A 16,766-nucleotide genomic window follows, 5' to 3' on the forward strand; every position below is an offset into this window, starting at 1 on the left:
AGCAAAAACATGTAATTACATCTGTTGGACCAGAGTCTTTTAAACTTGTCTAAAAAGCTATTCTGGGTACAGAGGTGATGCTTTGGAAAGCCCAGAGCCTGATTCATCATTTCATCCCAGCAATATGCTACTCAGATTTGATTCAAGGAGAGGAGACTGATATGGCCATCACAGTTCTGGGCTGTTATCTTAAAGGTCCACTGGAGTGCTCTAACATTAATAAGGCATAGTAGCAAATCCATTGGAACATGAAAAATGAGGTGAAAAAAATACACAGAATTTCCAAGTACACTTCTGCCTGGCTTATGAATCACCCATTTACTTACTGTGGGGGAATCCACCAGGCAACATGGGAGAAAAATCCCTGCAAGGAGTTGCCCATGACATACCCATTAGGAGATGGCTCAGCTAAAGCCCAAGACCAACCACCACCTGCCTGCCTCCCTCACAGCATTATCACTGCTTCCCTTGAGTTATAGGCAGCTGGGATGATGCAACACCCTTGCCCCTTACACCCCCCCACGGAGGTGCCCTTCGTGGGGACAAAATGGATTTAGAGAACTACAAATTCACCCTTTACTGGCAAAGAAGATACCAATCAATCATCCATTATGTCTCTCTACTAGGAGTAATAACTAGATTTCACACCTGAATATCAGGACCTAGTAAACTTTAACAGAATGAAGAGGTCAAGGCCACATAAAGTGTTCATGTCTATTTTCATGGTCCTGCTTGCTGGACAAAGCAGGCTGCAAAAGCCTATTTTAGGCAAGCTAGCTACAGGCATTGTCGTCTCTGTCCTCACACGTAGTTAAAGGAGAGCTGCCAGGGATGGCCGACCTTATCTGTTAGGCTGTGCTCCAGGTTCTGCCCAGGGGAAAACCAGAAAGCCAGCAACGCATCTCCAACATCCCCTGGCAGCCACATCAAGGCAACAGGCATATCCCCAGCTCCCAGGAGGCACGCACACAGGCACGCAGCCCCGCGGAACACACTGCACGCCGCTCGCTGGGAGGTCACTGCCGTTGGAGCCACAGTGATGAATTGCCCACATTAGACTTGCACTCGTGGCCTCATCTTGGCACATTCCAAGCCCTGCCAGGGCAGTGAGGCATGCCTTCATTTTTTCTTTCCCTCCATTTGTAGAAGAACAAGACCACTCCAGCTTCTCAACAGGAACAGGGAGATTTAATACTTGGAAGCAAGAAATGCAGGAGGAAATTTATTTGCTATATTCCAAAGTGGTTTCATCCCAGCTGCCCTTTACATAACATCCCTGACAGCAATCTGGAGAAATTAAATCCCCTGCCTGTTTTCCCTCCATGTCCCATTGAGATAATGACATCTCCTGTGCAAAGACAGCTCTGAAAACAAACCCTTGAAAGTCAAATGCCAAAGTTTAAGGCTTTTCACCTTTTGCCTTACGAGATGTCCTTTCACTTAATGTCCCTTGCACAGGTCTCCAGTACTGCACTTAACACCTGAGAAGACACCAGAGCCCTTGGAGCAAAGCAGAGGATGTCTGCTGCATCTTAAGGCCATATTTCCTTTGGAAAAAAAGGAATGGAAATTGGAGAGTAGCAACCTTTTAGCTGTGCAGGTGTGAGTGCACATTTAGATCGACATACACTCCCCAGAACATCTGCATGATAAACAGGCTAATAAAACAGAGCAGAATATTAAGTTAGCACTTCTATGATTGTCTCAAAAATATCAAGGATCTAGTACCAGTGGAAGTATTTATAGCACTGTTTTTGTAATAAAAACCTCCAAACCTTGTTTTATCTGGGCACCAATTTCTTCAGTGGTCTGAGCAACTCAAGCCTCTACTACTCATGCTGAACCACACTGCAAGCAGCAAAAACTGTGCTGCTTTTAGAATCTGGTGCATTAAAAATACAAACAAACACACATCAGTACATGGCACATGAGGAGCTTGTTAGGAGCAGTGGAGATACCTCCAATTCTCACTGTCAGAGAGGGATTGCACAAGCAGGAGGATCTCAAGGGGATCCTTTGCTTTGCTGTCCTGCCATGGCTGTGACGAGTCTGGACTCATCCCCATCAGACTTAGGTAATTTTGGATAAGTTTTATTAGATAACCTTGCCTTAACTATCCCACGTTCCCACAACAGGGCAGTGCTGCAGCAGAAAGCCTAAAATCAGCCAAGTTCATCCCTCTTAAGCCCACACCCAGGTTAAAGGCAGGTGGGAATAAGCAACAAGCTGCACATTTCTGGAGCAGGTTGGAAAGAAGCAGGCAGGAGGGGCAGGAAAACCCTGCCCAAAAAGAAGTTACTGCTGAGTAATGCTCAGCACAGACTCCACTGGGCAGGTGAGGGGCTGTCACCTCACACCCCTCCCAGGCCATTGGAGAAAAATATTATATATATTTAATGTATTTTTAGTCTGCAATAGGTTTTGTCATAAAGTTTGGGGAGGGTAAAAATGTGGGGTTTTCTCCCCCCCATGCTAACTGGATGAACAGGCCAGTCAAAATCCCAGGGGAAGCTGCCCCAAAGCAAAGCCAAGGTGAAGCACCTCGCAGGGAGAACCCTGCCTTGGTGTGGAACCATCCCAACCCAACCCCCACCTCCCTGGGCTTTGTAAGCACTGCTTTGAAAACACCCTCCTCAGGAAATTCGGAGGGAGGCTGGCCCTTTCCACCCCCCCCCCCCCACCCCGCCCTCCACACAATCAGTGCATCCACTTTCCATTAGAGTCTAGGAAGCTTCGGGAGCCCAACATCCCACACTGACATCAAACTGCTAAAACAGGAGTTATCAGATGGAACGCGTGGGTCAGCATTGTGCCTCGAGACATAAAAAGGACCTTGGTATTAATGTGAGGAAATGTGACTATTGTGTGCAGAATGATACCCATTCAGGCCCAGACCACTTGTCTCTGGACGCTACTCTCTCTGGAATATCCTTGGCGCCAGCAGCTAGTGTTTCTCCTCGTCCCCTTAAAGAAGAAAAAGAATAAAAAGGCATCTGGGCAGGGGCTGGGCCATGAATTAGAGCTCCATGTCCTGCTGGGAGCGGTGGCAGCGGGCGCGCACGTGCTTGCCTCTGGAGCAGGTCACAGGAAGCTGTTGATCCTCCCTATCTAGGAGTGATCAATTGTCCCAGAGGGTGGAACTGGCTTTAATTTCTCATGAAGCGTAAATCATGTTCTGTTCTTTCCTCCCCCCCCCAACACACACACACACACACACACCCCGGCAGGGCCACATCCTGCCTTCCCATTGGCTTTTCGCTGCCGTCCAGATTTTGCCTTCTTCCCCCCAAAAAACTGCCTCAGGAACCTGAAGCCTGCAGATGTAACCACCAGTAAGAGCAGCAGGTCTAAGTGGCAATGCACGCTGCAAAAGTGGAGTGGCTATAGCTCCCCAAATCCTTGATCAGTTGTGCCCAAGTCTAGTTAAAAAATCCTGGGCAAATCCCTCTCTTGTAATCTGGGCACAGGAAGAGAAGCTGAATTGTTTTAAAACCCCAAGCTGCAAGGATGAGGTCCATCTGATTAAAACATCTACCTGGCTGATTTAAGGGTGCTGCCAAGCAGATCACAGTGGCCAACAGCAAAGCTGTGGCCCTGCACAACTCACAGACCCACATCTGCAAGTGAAGCTGGTATTGCCTGTCCAGCAGCTTTAATCTTCAACCTACCCCAAACTGCTGTATTGATGTGCAGGGATTTATTCCCCAGTGTTCTGCAGGGAAAGCAGCAAGGGCTTGAACGCCCTAGTTGGACGTTTCTGTGGCAGGCTGGAGGTATGTACACTCACAGCCCAGGCTCCAGAGGGGTTTATGGACAAGACCACATATAAAACACGAGGAGAGTCAAATTCACATCCAGGCAGCACTAAGAAGGGTTAATACACTTGTAGCAAGGTGAGAGAATAGGAAAGTTGTTGTGAAGCCATGCAAGAGCCTGCAAGGCACCAGACAGCCAACCTGGTAGCTAAGGAATAAACAGGGTTCATAGCACACTGGTTTGGAAAGAAGTCCCCCCCTGCACACCAAACTTGCTGATGCTCCTCATCCTCTCTGGCACAAGTTCTCATGGAACAGAGTATCAAGCTGGATTTTCTACCTGCAACACAGGGAAGGACATGTGCCTCTGCCTGTGACGGGGTCCCTCTCTGACCTCAGGCAAGGGTGTCAGGGGAAAAGGACTTCATTTGGGCCAGGAATACAGTACTGACTCCTGCAAAAATACATACATAGACCTGACATTCCACTTGTACACGTTTATGATGACTTCAGAACAAGTCTCAGTCTCAAAACACCATCTGGACCTCCCTGCTCAAAAAAGCAGATCCCAGGTTCAAAAGCATCCAGCTTCAGATAAACACCTTCATGTTGGAGCTACCAGCATTTGCTGAGAACAGAAATTTTGCCACCAAAACCTAAACTGGAAGGATGAGAGACAGCAGCAAATAAGTGCTTTTCAACAGCTGCCACAAGGAAGCAATAAAACACCCAGCAGAAAGGACCCAAGTGTCAAGACTGAGAAGAATTTTAGTGCTTGGCCATCTGCACTGATTTGGGCTCAATATTCCATGCAAAAGCAGTGTTAGCTAAAAATGAAATAGGTCGTACCTTAAACCCTAGATTTCTTCATACTATCCTGCTTCCTACACATCTGTGCACACAGCCCAGTATTTTATGACAATGGCTAATTGTTGGAATTTTATGGGCCATGCTATGTTTTGTTGGCTCAAGGTTTAATCCCACACAGAGATCTTGTTAAAACAGAATTACAGTAAAGTGCATCCCATTATGCTCACAGGAAGCTGTACATCCATCACACAGAGATTAACAGCTTGCCAGGACGATGACAGAGCTGTTTGTAATTCCACTTCTGTGGCCTGCCAGCACCCAGACCTTGGGGTACCAACTCATCCCCTCCCCAGATGGGATTTTTGGATCTTTGAACCATACATTAAGGTGGGCAGTCACCTCACAGCAGCTCACCAGCAAGAGAGAATTTGGACACCACGTTCAGCCAAGAGTCTGAACTGCGATGACCACAACAGGCACAAAAAGACTCACAGGTATCACAGAGCAGCTGTTTGTCTTGTTTCAAGTCACCTTAGAGGTTTTTCCTGCTGGAGATGGAACAAATGCATTTTATGCAGCCAGTTAATCTGACACAAAGGAGCAAATCAACACAGGCAGAACTGGAGAGCCCTCTTTGCAGAAGATGGCCCATGCTCAGTCCCTCTCTGGCGAGGCAGCAACTGCCCAAGCCCCACTAAGTGCTGCAGTGGGTTGAATGACACAAGAGGGCAACATCGAGCCCTGTGCCACCAGGAGGCCTTTCAACTCGGAGGTTTCACTCAGCTTGGAGAAAGCAGGAAAATAAGATGGGGATGGAAAAAGGTCATTCCCAAACTTGCTTTTCCACTGTGTGCTCTTTAAGAGCACCAGAGGACCTCGCAGGATCCTGGTGCACTAGCTCCCTTAGGGGCTGGAAATGAGGTGTCTGCAGGGATCTTGCATTGCTTGGACAAAGCCTGTTTTTCTTTCCTCCTTTCTTTTCAGCTTCTCTTGCTGAAGCCAAGCACTCAAAGTGCTCAGCTCCACAGTTTTCCTCCAGGAATGCAAAGCCTGGATATAAAACAAAACTCCCAGAGGGCAGCAGCAATGCAAGGGCATTTCTGAAGTGTCCCCTTGCGGAGCTGGACAGGGAACAACCTAAGACAAGACATACCTCAGCCATAGCATATTCAAGCTATTTCCAGAAATGATGTTCAGGAGGCTTGTGAAGAGGGTATTTTTTCAGCTGTTCCAGCAACTTTCATTTGAAAAACTTAAGGAGCTCATCTCAGCCACTTTCAACCATCTGAGAAGTCAGCTTTGCAGGAGGATCAGTTATGCCCTCTGCAGCCAGAGACTGAATTAGTATATATAAAATCCACTCTGGAAGAAGCTTCAGCAAAACCATCTCTGAGAAAGAGACACCTGGAGGAATCCTTTGCCTGACAGAGAAGAACCTGGATTTTGCCTACCTGGACTGCCTTGATGTTGTCACGAGAAAAAAAGAAAAAAAAAAAATTTCACTTCACACCTGCCTTTACTGAAAGTCTGGACTTCAGTTCTGCCTGGAGCCCATTTTTAAAACCTCCATCCTTGCATTTGAAAGGCGACTCCAGCACATCAGAAGTCCATTTTTCCTGAAAAAATCCTAAACATTTCAGCTGAAGAAAAAGGATACAGCTAATATCACCATCATAAACATCAGTGCTTGAGGGAAATAAAAGAAGCCTTTTTTGTCTTGTTTTGACTGGAAGGGAAAACACTTCTGAAAAGCCCAGGAGGACACACAAGGAAAGACAGCTTCTTCAGACACAGAAGAATCCACAGCACTTGCATTCCTCATCCCCAAACAATGCACCCCACGGCATTAAGCCCAGACTTGTCATAGCAGAATACAGTTCCCCTTAAATCTTTCAATTAAGATGGCATTTGTAAAATTGCAGGCTTGAAAATTGCTAGATATTATTCCTAAGTTAAAGTCACTTTTTTTTTGTTTGAGTCACAAGCTTTGAGTCGAAAAGTAGATTTGAAGATAGTCAAGCAGAGGTCCAGGCCATGCCTGTTCTGCATCACCCTTTCCAATAATTACGAGCAAATCCCAATTGATCTTTAATGACCAACCTAAAAATAACTTTCAGCAAACTTAAAGGAGTCTCCAAAACTGTGACGCCAAGGATAATCCAGAGTCCTCACATTTAATCTCCAAAATAGTCAGTGCCCACAGAGGCAGGCTCCAGGATGCCGGGACAAGCCCCAGGCTGCTGCCGAGTCCCAGAGCTGCCTTTTCTTGGGCACACAGCACGTGGCCAGGTTTGCTTGCCCTCCTCCTTCACCATCTAGCACGTGCATTACAGATATTAAAATGGGTGTGCTGGAGGGCAGAAAGAGCAACCTAGGGATTTGATTCCTTCACAGCAAGAATTTTAAGGAACTTCACCATTTGTGTTAACTCGGCTGCTTGGAGGTCCCTTCCACTTTGCTCCCCAGGTTGGGCAAAACTTCAAAAGGATGCTGGCTTAGCATGGAGCACACAAGGAGCAGAGTTTTGGGCAGACATATCCACCTGCAACACGACTGCACACCCACCCTCTTTGTGGCCACTTGGCCTGGGACCCAAAGCTGACACTGTGGCTCCCCAAGGGAGCTGGTGGGTTCACCCCAGCACCCCAGGCACCACCACCAGCAACCACCAGCCTCCTCCCCTGCACGAAGCTGCCCTGCAGCAGGCACAGACCCCACTACAGCATATCTGGGGAGAGCCTGGGCCCTCACCTGGAGGGGGCAATTTGTATTTATAAACAGAGAGACACAACAGCACAGACCCGTGACACAGCTGTGTGCTATGGGCCCTTACCTTCAGAGTCAGAGTCCAGTTTTCCTGGTTTTGCTACCTGTCTCAAAACAGCAGGGGTCGGAATTCCTTGTCTCTAGCCTTAGATGCTCCAACCCAAGAGGCATGTATCCAGCCCCAGAAGTCCCCCTAACACTCTTTCTTCCCTTGCCAACTGCTGCGGAGGGCAGCAACCGACGCAGGTGATCCGCAACTCTGACTCGCCTCCGTTCCAATAAAACACTCAAGAAACCTCGGGAAGCACCAGAACTCCATTGGAGCTACCTCCCATGGCCGCAGGCACCAAAAGCCCCGATTTCTCACAACGGCAAGAGCAACCACAAGGCCTTTTTAAGAAAGGGGGAAGGGGGGGAAAAAGGAGTCGGGATGTTTCACACAGAGGGGTGAATCATAGAATCCTAGGGGTTGGAAGGGACCTCGAAAGATCATCCAGTCCAACCCCCCCGCCAGAGCAGGATCACCCAGAGCACATCACACAGGAACGTGTCCAGGTGGGTTTTGAATGTCTCCAGAGAAGGAGACTCCACAACCTCTCTGGGCAGCCTGTCCCACGGCTCTGTCACTCTCACAGTAAAAAAATGTTTTCTGATATTCACCTTAAACCTCCTATGCTCCAATTTGTATCCATTACTCCTCGTCCTATCACTGGTCATCACTGAAAAAAGCTTAACTCCATCTTCTTGACACTCACCCTTTACGTATTTGTAAACATTGATGAGGTCACCCCTCAGTCTCCTTTTCTCCAAGCTCAAGAGACCCAGCTCCCTCAGCCTTTCCTCATCAGGGAGATGTTCCACTCCCTTCAGCATCTTTGTGGCTCTAGCCAGACTCATGGCGAGTTTGCCAAATACTCAAGTTAAAATGAGAGTGAGGAGCTACCAAGCCTGGTTTTGGGGAGGCTGTCACTCACCAGTGGCATTCGGGGGCACCTCCAGGTTGACGTTGACAAAGAAGCGGATGCTGTCCCCGGAGACGATGGAGGAGTTCACGGCATCAAAGAGCTCCTCGCCCCCCGCCTCCTCCTTGGCCTCGCAGCCATCGTCCGTGTCACACTTGAGGTACCCTGGCAACGAGAAGGCAGCAGGGGGGTCAGCGGGGCCGGGGACATGCTGGGGCAGGCCCACCCGTCACGGCCAGCAGGGCTGCGGCCAGGCCTCGGCAGCACCCGGGGGCTGGCCAGGGGATTCCCTCACGCCCTGGCCTGGTGAGGGTGGGAAACGACGAGCAACGAGCTCCAGCACGTTTCAGGTTGTCCTCAGGAGCCGCGTCTGAGGGGACCACGCTCCGGAGCCGGGCCCGGCAGCAGCGCAGGCTCTGCGCGCCCGTGGTGCGGGGCAGCAAACCCCAGGGGCTACAACACCTCCCTCCTCCCCGATGAAACACACACACGACAGGATGAAAACTCATGGCTACGAGCCATAAAGATCCTAAGCAGCAAGGCAGCAGCAAGACTGGCACCACAGCCCAGCGCCAGTGCCCCCCTCAGCTCCAGCCCGCGCAGCCATTGCATGTGCAGCTCGGCAATGGGAAACTGAGAGGGGGGAAAAAAGGGGGGGAAAAGGCAAAAAAAGAACAAGGCAGGTTTCCAAGCAGACACCTGATGCTGAGGGACAGACCTGCAGCTCCCCGTGGGACAGAGGAGCAGGTCACAGGAGGAAGCAGCGCCCAGAAAGCAAGACAAGTTTCTTCATTACAGCGGGCGACTCCTTAGCCTTTCACAAGGCTTTCGTTAGAGTTTAACCTAGCCTGGTTCAACATCAGGCTGGTTCATGGCAACATTTTATTACAAAGCAGCTGGAGGACTCTTGTGGCGTGCTCGTGTATCATGTTTAATTAGGAGAATTAGGAACATTATACAACGTCAATTTTTACATTACCAATATTATTCAAGCAGCTTCTACCCATCTTCTGACAGGTCTTTCGTGCCTAATTTGAAGTAGGGAGGGATAGATTTCATTTGCTTGCTTTAGGCACTACAGCAAAATGAAAAGGGTGAGGTGCAAGGAGGAAGCTTGAATGGAAGCTAAAATATTGATGACTATTTTTAAAGCCTCAAATAAGCAAACGTAGAGGTGGAGGCAGCTGAAAGCCCCACACAGGGTCTCGAGGGGATCTGGAGCCCGCAGCTCACCACTGCAAAGAACAAGTCCCTAACACAGAGACCACAAACAGGAACTCAGCAAGGCAGGAGAGGGGCTGCAGAGCTTCCTGCTGTGGGCACTGAGCTGACAGGAGCTCCACATCTCCCCAGGGGGGCTGCAGGGGCTTCAGAAAGCATCCAGGTTGCTGCTGTCCCCATCCAGCCTGCCAAGAGAGCCAGCAAAACACACCAAGGGTGCCATCCTCTGCTGGAGTTTAGGCAGCTGTTTCCATCCCTGCACAATGGAAACTTGCCCAAAGCAGCCAGAAAGAAGTGAATTGAGAAGAGCACAGAAACACCTGAGTGCAGGACCCAAAGCATCACAGCACTGGGGGCATGACCAGGTATGAAACATCTGCAGCAGGGTGGCTGATCACTGGGATTGAGGGACAGCCTGCTTCTTGGAGGGGTGGACAACAGGCAGGTAGGGTGCCTGCTGGCATCAGACATACTGTGAAACCTCATGCAAGTATCTTCATCCCAATCAAAGTGCCAAGCTTGGGGTTTTGGTTCCTCCAGAATGCATGATGGACACCATAACCTCTCCTCAGCAAAGCAGAGCACTCACCAGTGCTGACAGCACCCCCGGTGCCAGGGGAGCTTTGGGCAGCAAAGGAAAAATGTGCCTGGGGAAGGCTCAAATCCATGATCCTGGCTTTTCCATTTCAGCCATATCCAGGATGGCAGCCCAAGGGAAGCTGCCACAACAGATCTGCTCTTTTTCACCCTTCCCAATCAGTGGATCAGATGGGGGCAACATGGTTTGAAGACACAGCTCAGAACGTGTTTGAGTTCTTCCCCACTGCCCTAATGCAATTAAGACACAGATGGGTAAAAACTAAGCAAGCAAGAGTATTAATTCACTTCCAAGTCCACGGAAACTGGCTTGATAAGAGGGCAGCAGCCCTGGAGGCAGAGAGGGCTGGAGAGAAAAGCAGCACAGGAGCTGGAAGAAGGGCAAGGGTGGAGTAAGATCAGAGGGTTGGGCAGAGGTCAGCGAGGACTCTGGCAAGGGAAGCATCCTCTGTTCCTCCCTCTTTAGGGGGAGGAAAGAGCAGAACAAAAGGCAGCCCAGCCTCATGTCCCTTGGGCAAGGGACGGACAAAACTCTCGGCTTGCAAATAATCCCAAACCTGGGCTGTGCAGGAACTACACTCCCGAGCAGGTGTCTGCTTTGTCACTAAACCACCTCAAGGCTTCAAACCACTCCTGTTTTGAAGCCCCTTCAGCCGATTTAGTCTGCCAGGCATTTCAAAACAAAGCAACTTATGCCTGTCAAATGCAGGGTCACCTCGAGGTAAGAAGATGAGCTGTGTGCACAGCAGATGCACCTTCCCTTCCTCCTGAGCACTGTTAAACACTGCCTCCAGCTCTGGCAGCTGTTTCCCCCTCTTATCAACTGATGATCCCCAAGTGTCATCCTTGCTGCTTGAATGGCAGCAGATGCCACAAGTCACAGCAGAAGCTGTTCACCTCCTCTGAAAGTTTGGTGGGTGTTTTGCAGAAGTTCAGAGCAGGATCCAGCACGGCCACTGCACAATTTGTGTAAATATCAATCAGGTTTCCATGTGGCAGCACAGTCTCAGTAACACTTTAGAGCCTGTGCCATGAGCAGTTGCTTCAGGGAGGTGGAAGGGAGGGTTAGACACCTTTGCATGCTGCCTCAAAGTGGCTGGGGAAGTGTTTAAGATCTCCAAAATAATGCCCCTCCAACCTCCACCACATTCTAGGAAGGCAGCATATGCTGAAGCTCCCTGAGCTACATGACAGGGTGAGTCAGACCTCTGAGCACAGGAAGTGCCACTTCAACCTGAAATACGGTCTAAAAGCACTAGAGAAAAGGAGATTTTGCTGAGTAGGAGGCCAGAGTCAGGAACTGAATTAAGGTTGGATGAGAAGCTCAGAAGGAGCTGCCCTCCTTCACCTTAAAGAACACCTTGCAGGCCAGGACAATGCCCCTCAGGTGACACATCAGTACTGATCTCATGGCAAAGAGAAAAGGCATAAAAAGTGCACAAGGCCAAAGACAGCAGGCACAACCCTTCAGTGCTGCAGGAACAAAACCAACTCACCCTCTGCAGTCCTAAGTAGCAGACACCTTGACCCTAAGTCTTTCTGTACCTCCTCAACCCACCCCATGCAACAGGAAAAGAAGCCCATTTTATGCAGGTGCTGGGAAATAAAAGGTATTAAAAATGCAATTTCTCTAGCTATTCCTCTCTAAAGCATCACCCCTGCCCCTGTAATGCATGCCTGGCCCAAGCCTGCCTTGCTCTAACACTTAAATAGCCATCCCCAGCCTTCTCTCTTTACTCTAATCACCTCCCCAGATCCACTTCATCTCCCTGGTCCTGCTGCTACAAACTCTCTCACAACCCTGACAAGGTGCTTGCCCTGCAGCTATTTTGCTTCTGAGCTGATTTTTAAGAGCCCAGGGCTGTGTTGGGAAAAGCAGAGAACTGCAGCAATCAGAGGTGACATTACCTCTCCCTCCCCTGGCAGCAGCAGCTGGAGTAATAAAACCATCAGAGTAGGAGTAAGCAGGAAGCACAACTTCAGCCACATCATGTATGCTCCCTAGAAAAGCATAATTGCTCCACGGGAGCAGCACTCACAGCCCAGGGGCTGCAGACTTCTCCAAGAAAGCCAGCATCTTAATTATCAAACTCAATTCCCTGGGAGCAAAGTGGCTGTATCACTAATAGTATCATCTCACTTCCCAGTTTGAGACTCATGCCAGAGACAGCCTCAGCATAATCTCCTGGTGTGCCTCACAGGAGACCCAGTACTGTGTCCAGCTCTGGAGTGCTCAGCACCAGAAAGACACGGAGCTGTTGGAGCAGGTCCAGAGGAGGCCACAAAATTGATTCCAGGGCTGGAGCAGCTCTGCTCTGGAGACAGGCTGAGAGAGCTGGGGTGTTCAGCCTGGAGAAGAGAAGGCTCCAGGGAGACCTTATTTTGGCCTTTCAGTACTTAAAGGGAGCTTTTAAGAAAGATGGGGACAGACTTTTTAGCAGGGACAGGACAAGGGCTGATGGTTTTAATCCTAGTAAGAGGGGAGATTCAGACTAGATATAAGGAAGACATTTCTTACAATGGAGATGGTAAAATCCTGGCCCAGGTTGCTCAGAGATGGGGTAGATGTCTCAGCCCCGGCAACATTCCAGGTCAGGTTGGACAGTGATCTGAGCAACCCGATCTAGTTGATGATGTCCCTTCCAACCAAAACTGTTCTATGATCCTGTGGTGTTTTTAATCAACATTTGCAAGTATGCACTTTGACCCGAAGGTTAGAAGTGAAGTCCATCTGTCCACACTTCATTGCAGACCAAGCCAGACAAAACACCCAAGAAAGAGCTTTGGGGTGTCGATTGGACATTTTTCCTTCTGGCATTACCCACGTGTTACACAGCTCTGGACATGTGCATGTTCCACCAAGATTTTGTTTAGGCAGACATAGTGCTGCTGTTGTTTTAGCAGAAGCTCCACGGATGAGATTAAGGCACACATCCATGGTACCTAGATTAGCAGGACAAAATAGGAAAGTCAAGCTCAAAGCTTCTCTAAATATCTCGACACCTGCCAAGTCTCTGCAAGAATTGCTGGCTTTATTTCTGAAGGACCACATATGCTACATTAACACCCTGAATATTCCAAGCAGGTTTTCAGAAACCACTGAGTTACCCTCAACTTCCAAGGTAATCTACACTAAATCCGGGCAAATGTTCTCATCAGTAGCACCTGTTTGCACAGCAATGCCTATTCCCTCAGCCAAATCCAAGCTCCAGCTTCCAGAAATGATGGTAGATGGTAGATGAAATCTCTCCAGAAAGCTAAAGTGACATTCAAGAGTTCTTTTGTGCTCACAGGATTTGCAGTCCACCACTATCAGCCAGCCACACTAAGAGCCATCTCAGATTTCTCAAAGGAGTTTTTAGGCACAGAAGGCAGCAAATTGCAGGGCAGTCCTTGTTACTGGTTTTGCACAACAGCTTTTGTGGTCAACCTCAGCAGAACAGAGGAGCAACAGTATGCACTGTGCCCCTGCTAGATCCAGCAGCCTTAGATATTTCACCCTGGGAAAAGCAAAAAGTTTTCCTTCTAACATCACTGCTTTAAGTATTTCTGTTACTGATCCTGATCTGTTCAGAACTGAATTCCAGCAGCTGATCCCACTCTTAGCATTTCAAGCCCTAAACCTCACATAGCCAAACAGCCCAGTTCTGCTGCAGCCAGGCAAGTGAAGGATTCTGCAAGTCCTTATTTTGGAAGAGCCTGGGAGCTATTTTGCATCCACTTTCTCAGAAGAATTACAGGTTAAGTACAGAAGGGCAGCAGAAACAATAATAATTATACACATTCAATAGCTTTTAAAGGCCAGGGGGCATCAGCTGGGACATGGGCACCTAAAAGCAGGTCTGGTTCTATGAGGATCCCAGTGCTCTGTGACAAAATAGTGTTAAGGAAGTCAGAGATTTAATCTCTTTATCTACCTAAACAATAATCATGATCCTGGCATTAAAAGAGTCAGCTTCATCCAATTTTTTCCACTCATGGATTTTCAACAGGCTCTAACCAACAATAGACACTAAATCTCAAAAAAGTTTTCATTAACCTGAGCTGATCAGCCTGAGCTTTAAGCTGTCAGAGGACTTGCTTTGTCCCTGGAGTACTGCAGGCCTGCAGAGCCTCAGGAAAACTTCAGAAAACAACCAAATTCCCAACACTGGGAGCAGAAGGAAACTCCATTATGAACTGAGCCTCCACCTCCCTTCTGACCTTTACATGCTGCACAGAAACACACACTCTTGTTGCCTCCAAAGGTTAGATAACCTACAGTTAGTTAATATTGACAGGGATAACACAACTGAAGGATCCAGGAGAGACTAAGAACTTGGTGAAGTGTTACCTGTTCTCCAATCTGCACAGTATGATAGAAAAAAGGTTTAAAGCATCCCACTCTCACACTAAACCAAGGCAAGCTTCTGGTCACTTCTCACATGCTGATTTCAGCATCATCACCTCTTCACCAAAATAGATCTCATTTTTCAGAAAACCAAAAGAAAAAAGAAACTAATCAAAAGAAGTGTCTAACAGCGCCAGGGAAGTGATTCTCCCCCTTTACTTGGCTCTCATTTGAGTATTTTGTCCAATTCTGGTCCCCCCAACATAAGAAGAACATGGAGCTCCTGGAATGAGTCCAGAGGAGGCCATGAAGATGATCCCAGAGCTGGAGCAGCTCTGCTCTGGAGACAGGCTGGGAGAGTTGGGGTGTTCAGCCTGGAGAAGAGAAGGCTCCAGGGAGACCTTAGAGCACCTTCCAGTGCCTGAAGGGGCTCCAGGAAAGCTGGGGAGGGACCTGGGGCAAGGGCAGGGAGTGAAAGGATGAGGAGAATAGTTTTATGCTGGAAGAGGGGAAGTTTAGATTAAATATTTAGAAGAAAATCTTCACCGTGAGGGTGGTGAGACCCTGGCCCAGGTTGCCCAGAGAAGCTGTGGCTGCCCCATCCCTGGCAGTGTTGAAGGGCAGGTTGGATGGGGCTTGGAGCAGCCTGGGCTGGTGGGAGGTGTCCCTGCCCATGCAGGGGGGTTGGATCTAGAGGATCTTGAAGGTCCCTTCCAAACCAAACCATTGTAGAATTCTATGAATATTGGCCTAAATCCTCCATGTTCCTGCTGAGGTTAAATTTCAAAGCTAAGGGACTACTTCTTGCTTCAAAACAAAAGAGAGAAAACCAATTGTGAAAAAATCCTCCCTTCCTAACAAATTACTCCATTTCAGACAAGAACAAATGCAGTGCTGTAGCCACAGAGCAATACCCTCCCAAAGCTGCTATCAAGTCACACTTTGCAAAGCTGTCTCCCACAAAATTAAAAATTTAAGCCATGGTGATTAAATAAAAGCAGTTCTGCATACAGCTGGATGCCTGCTAGAATTTTAAGCTTTTCCTTTGGTTCACAGTCGAGAGGTTCCCAGGGAAGGATCACTATTTTGGTTTTAAGGAGGTTTACCCATCGTGTGGTAGGCAGCCATGTGGACATGGTTCATGCCAACCCAGGAGAAGACAACTTCGGGGGTAGGGGTTGTCTACAGACTGCACTGCTGGACTGCTGAAGGTTTGCTGCTCACATCTATTTGGCCAAGAGGGATCCAGGGTTTCTCTCCCATGCTTTTGTTAGAAGACCTCATTTATTAAGCCAAATATTTTGGGTAGGCACAGGCAGATTAATGACTTCTCTGGGTCATCAAGATGGGATTTAGAGAAGGGCCCTCCAATCTCAGCTCCTTCATACATAGCTTAATCATAGAATAGTGCCATAGAAGGGTTTGGGTGGGAAGGGACCTGAAAGATCATTCAGTTCCAACCCCCTGCACGGGCAGGGACACCTCCCACCAGCCCAGGCTGCTCCAAGCCCCATCCAACCTGCCCTTCAACACTGCCAGGGATGGGGCAGCCACAGCTTCCCTGGGCAACCTGGGCCAGGGTCTCACCACCCTCACAGCAAAGAATTTCTTCCCAATATCCAACTTAAAACTCCCTTCCTCCAGTTTTAATCCATTCCCCCTTGTCCCATCCCTCCCTGCCCTTGTCCCAAGCCCCTCCCCAGCTTTCCTGGAGCCCCTTCAGGCACTGGAAGGTGCTCTAAGGTCTCCCTGGAGCCTTCTCTTCTCCAGGCTGAACAACACCTTAAGGGGCAGAAGAGGTGAGAAAGTGTTGGCTGAAGCTTCTTGGCTTTTGAGCAATCACTGGGAGCCCATTAGATGATGGGTTTGCAGCCTTTTGGAGTATTGGTCACTTGGAGATGTCAATGGAGACCTTTCAGAGTGCTTCAAGACCAGAGAGATCAAACCAAAACCTCCCCTTGTAAAAGAGGACATGGAAAATATCTAGCAGGGGAGTTACCACAGCCAGACCTGCATCCTTTAAGTAACAGATCCCTCCACTACTGGCCAGCCAGAACTTCAGACTCACGTTTCCAACCCTACTCCAAGCCAATCTTTTGTCATGAAGAGCCAGATGGAAACCAAGTTCGCTCTGCCACTTCAGTAATAATTCATAACAGAACTGAAAGATCTGATCTGCTACAAAACAGACCCAACACCCAGGCACTTTTGAATTCATTCCAGTATTGTATTTTGCAGCCAGATTTCTAGGAAATATTGTGAATAATCCAAGTAATTCAGTGGGGCTTTGTTTTTATTTTGTTGTTGTTGTTGTTTTTACAAAAC

The 16,766-nt window shown here is 48.6% G+C and overlaps 1 protein-coding gene across 3 annotated transcripts in view; it reads right to left on the reverse strand.

Annotated features, from left to right (window-relative positions):
* Nucleotides 1-16,766, reverse strand: part of SLC4A11 (solute carrier family 4 member 11) — a 98,969-nt gene that overhangs the window by 63,216 nt on the left and 18,987 nt on the right. For all 3 annotated transcript variants that reach the window (XM_051617320.1, XM_051617319.1, XM_051617321.1), the window contains exon 3: nucleotides 8,306-8,458. In XM_051617320.1, coding sequence (XP_051473280.1) covers nucleotides 8,306-8,458 — 153 coding nt within the window. The remainder of the gene's footprint in view (nucleotides 1-8,305; nucleotides 8,459-16,766) is intronic.

The sequence above is a fragment of the Apus apus genome, chromosome 4, assembly GCF_020740795.1.
Source record: "Apus apus isolate bApuApu2 chromosome 4, bApuApu2.pri.cur, whole genome shotgun sequence".
Lineage (NCBI taxonomy): Eukaryota > Metazoa > Chordata > Aves > Apodiformes > Apodidae > Apus > Apus apus.